Source organism: Belonocnema kinseyi, chromosome 7, assembly GCF_010883055.1.
Source record: "Belonocnema kinseyi isolate 2016_QV_RU_SX_M_011 chromosome 7, B_treatae_v1, whole genome shotgun sequence".
Classification (NCBI taxonomy): Eukaryota; Metazoa; Arthropoda; class Insecta; order Hymenoptera; family Cynipidae; genus Belonocnema; species Belonocnema kinseyi.
The window spans coordinates 110,239,788-110,242,531 of NC_046663.1; the positions used below are offsets into that span (position 1 = coordinate 110,239,788).

Consider the following 2,744-nt stretch of genomic DNA (forward strand, 5'->3'; position numbering starts at 1 on the left):
CGATGATGATACTATTAAAGGTAATACAAAACGACGCATCTGGCTGAATTTTAATTTTTAAAAAATGAAACAATTGGAAGACATATATTATGACACTTCGCATGAGGCTTCTTACGCAGATGTAGAAAAGATTGCCAAGTCTGCACGGAGAAATGTTTCACGTAAGCAAGTAATTGACTGGTTAAAGTGTCAGGATGCATACAATCTCCATCGACATATTAGACGTAAATTTACTAGGCAACATTACAGTGTGTGTAATATTGATTATGTTTCGGAAATTGATCTAGCAGACGTAAGATCTTTAAAAAGCTACAATGATGATTTTTCCTATCTACTGGTTGTCATTGACGTTTCTAGCAAGTTTGTCTGGGTTGAACCACTTCAAAGTAAAACTGCATCTGAGGTTAAAGAAGCATATGAACGAATTCATCATAGAACCGGTGGTAGAACACCAGTGTGCCTGTAGAGTAATAATGGAAAGGAATTTATTGGTTAGTTTTGCAAAAATTCTTGTCAGATATTGAAATACAATTTCGTGTTACACGGGATCCTAGTATAAATGCCGCGATTGTCGAACGTTTCAATCGTACTCACAAGGAGCGTATGCGGCGGTACTTTACACACCGTAATACTTATCGATACATTGATGTTCTCCAACCAATAGTACATGCATATAATAATGCTCGTCATTCAAGCACACGTATGACGCCATCTATAGTAAATCTCCAAAATGCTTCTGTAGCTTGTGCGAATATACGACGACGATTTATAAGAGAAGCCGGCCGTAAAAAAGTACCTATATACAGTGTGGGCGGTGTTTTACGCATCAGTCTTGCTAGAGACATCTTCGCAAAAGGATATCAAGCTATCTGGACAGAGGAACTTTTTGTTATTAAAAAATTTATCACCTAGAGAAAGCATGCACCTATCTTACACGAATTGAACGATTTAGCTGGAGAGGATATTGATGGAATTTTCTGCGAACTAGAATTGGCTGATGCTAAAAATAAGGACGTAGAAAACGACAAATTCATTGTTGAAACGTCAGGGGGGCGAGTACATTGATCTTGCACATACACTTCTAAGTGTAAGAGTCAAATTAATCACTCCTAAAAAAACTGCAGAAAATACTTCGAGTGTAGAATCCGTTGGCCCTTTCAATAATTTACTGCATTCCATGTTTAAGCAATTGGATGTATACTTTAATCAGAAGCCTGTCTCACTACCCAATAATACATATGCATACAGAGCCTACAGTGAATCTCTGACTAACTATGCGCCAGCAGCGAAAAAACGTAATCTCACATCAGCATAATGGCTTGACGATACGGCAGGTAAAATGGATGACCTAACAATGCAAAACCAGGGTCTCGTCGATCGACGACTTATACTGGGTGAAGGAGGACAAATTCATCTGATTGGTCATTTGCACAGTGATTTTTTTAAACAGGATAAATATATTTTGAATGGTGTTGAACTTAGAGTTCGACTGGTGCGTTCTAAGGATGCTTTTTGTCTTATGGATCCTATTAACCGGGCTTATCTCCATATTGAAGAAGCATCTCTTCTTATTTGGCGTGCAAAAATCAGCCCTGGAGTTCTGCTTGCACAGGCAAAAGCTCTTTTTCAAGGTACGGTCAAGTACCCACGCACCAGAGTAGAGGTTAAAACACTCACAATTCATTCTGGTGTTGAAAGTGAAACTCCCGATAACGTTATACTCGGCCACCTACCTAAAAGGATCATCATTGGATTTGTCAAAAATGACGCATTTAACGGTCATCGTAGTAAAAACCCCTTTAACTTTAGACACTTTAATATCAATCATTTCTCTCTCTACGTGGACAGTATGAAAATCCCGTTAAAGCCTATGCAACCAGATTTCTCAAAAGGAAATCGATACATTGATTCTTATCATACTCTCTTTTCCGGGACGGGGATTCATTTCATAAACGAGGGAAATGATATTTATCGTTTGGATTATGCAAATGGATACTGTCTCTTTTCATTTGATCTTCCTCCTGATCTTTCTGCAAAATGTCAATCACACTGGAATCTCGTTAAACATGGTAGCCTTCGCATTAAGCATCGTGTAGAAGGAACACTACAACAAACTATTAATTGTATAATCTACGCAGAATACGACAATGTCTTGGAAATTGACGCGTCCAGACAGGTTATAGTATATTACAGCTGTTAACACCTGCAAAGACCTGTATAAACCTGTTTAACAGAACCGGTTTTCAACATCAGTTGAACATAGAGGGGGGAAATGACGAATGTGTACCCGAGTATATAAAATGCTCTGCTTAGTTGTCTGTAGTCTCTCGTAAAGGTATCTTCATCCTCACCTCTACTCTTAAATGTAAAAAAATGGACTATATAATCGACATACAAGGCTTTCGAGATATAGATGACCAGTTGATACCAAAGGAAGTGGCGGTTGTTGCTGTTGATCATAAATACATAGCCCATTGGATTGTTGGACCGCCATATCCCCTCTCTGAACTTCTTGCACGTTCAAAATCACAAAACAACTGGCTAACCTGTCACTATCATGGAATTGAATGGTTCTATGGAGATATCCCACTAAAGTTTTTATATTGAAACCGAGAAGTTGCCAAAACTGCATCATAGATTTACACACGTCGTCGGAAAAAGCCTCGCTTTTACAGAAAGTCACCAGCAGACAAATCATCAACTTGGAAGGAGTAAATTGCCCAGCCTTCAAAAGTCTCGACGAC

The 2,744-nt window shown here is 38.6% G+C and overlaps 1 protein-coding gene across 1 annotated transcript; it reads left to right on the forward strand.

The window, feature by feature from the left end:
• Positions 1–1,274: 1,274 nt before the first annotated feature.
• Positions 1,275–2,200, forward strand: LOC117176620 (uncharacterized protein F54H12.2-like). The gene is made up of 2 exons (XM_033366873.1): positions 1,275–1,334; positions 1,451–2,200. The coding sequence occupies exons 1-2, from the start codon at positions 1,275–1,277 to the stop codon at positions 2,198–2,200; spliced, it is 810 nt and encodes a 269-aa protein (XP_033222764.1).
• The last annotated feature ends 544 nt before the right edge of the window (positions 2,201–2,744 follow it).

What these genes read in the sequence shown, in the direction of transcription:
- LOC117176620 (XM_033366873.1), top strand. Translation starts at nt 1,275, where the DNA reads ATGCGCCAGCAGCGAAAAAACGTAATCTCACATCAGCATAATGGCTTG. An exon ending in ATGGCTTGACGATACGGCAG is followed by an intron (nt 1,335 to 1,450) that starts GTAAAATGGATG and finishes TTTTTTAAACAG; the next exon opens with GATAAATATATTTTGAATGG.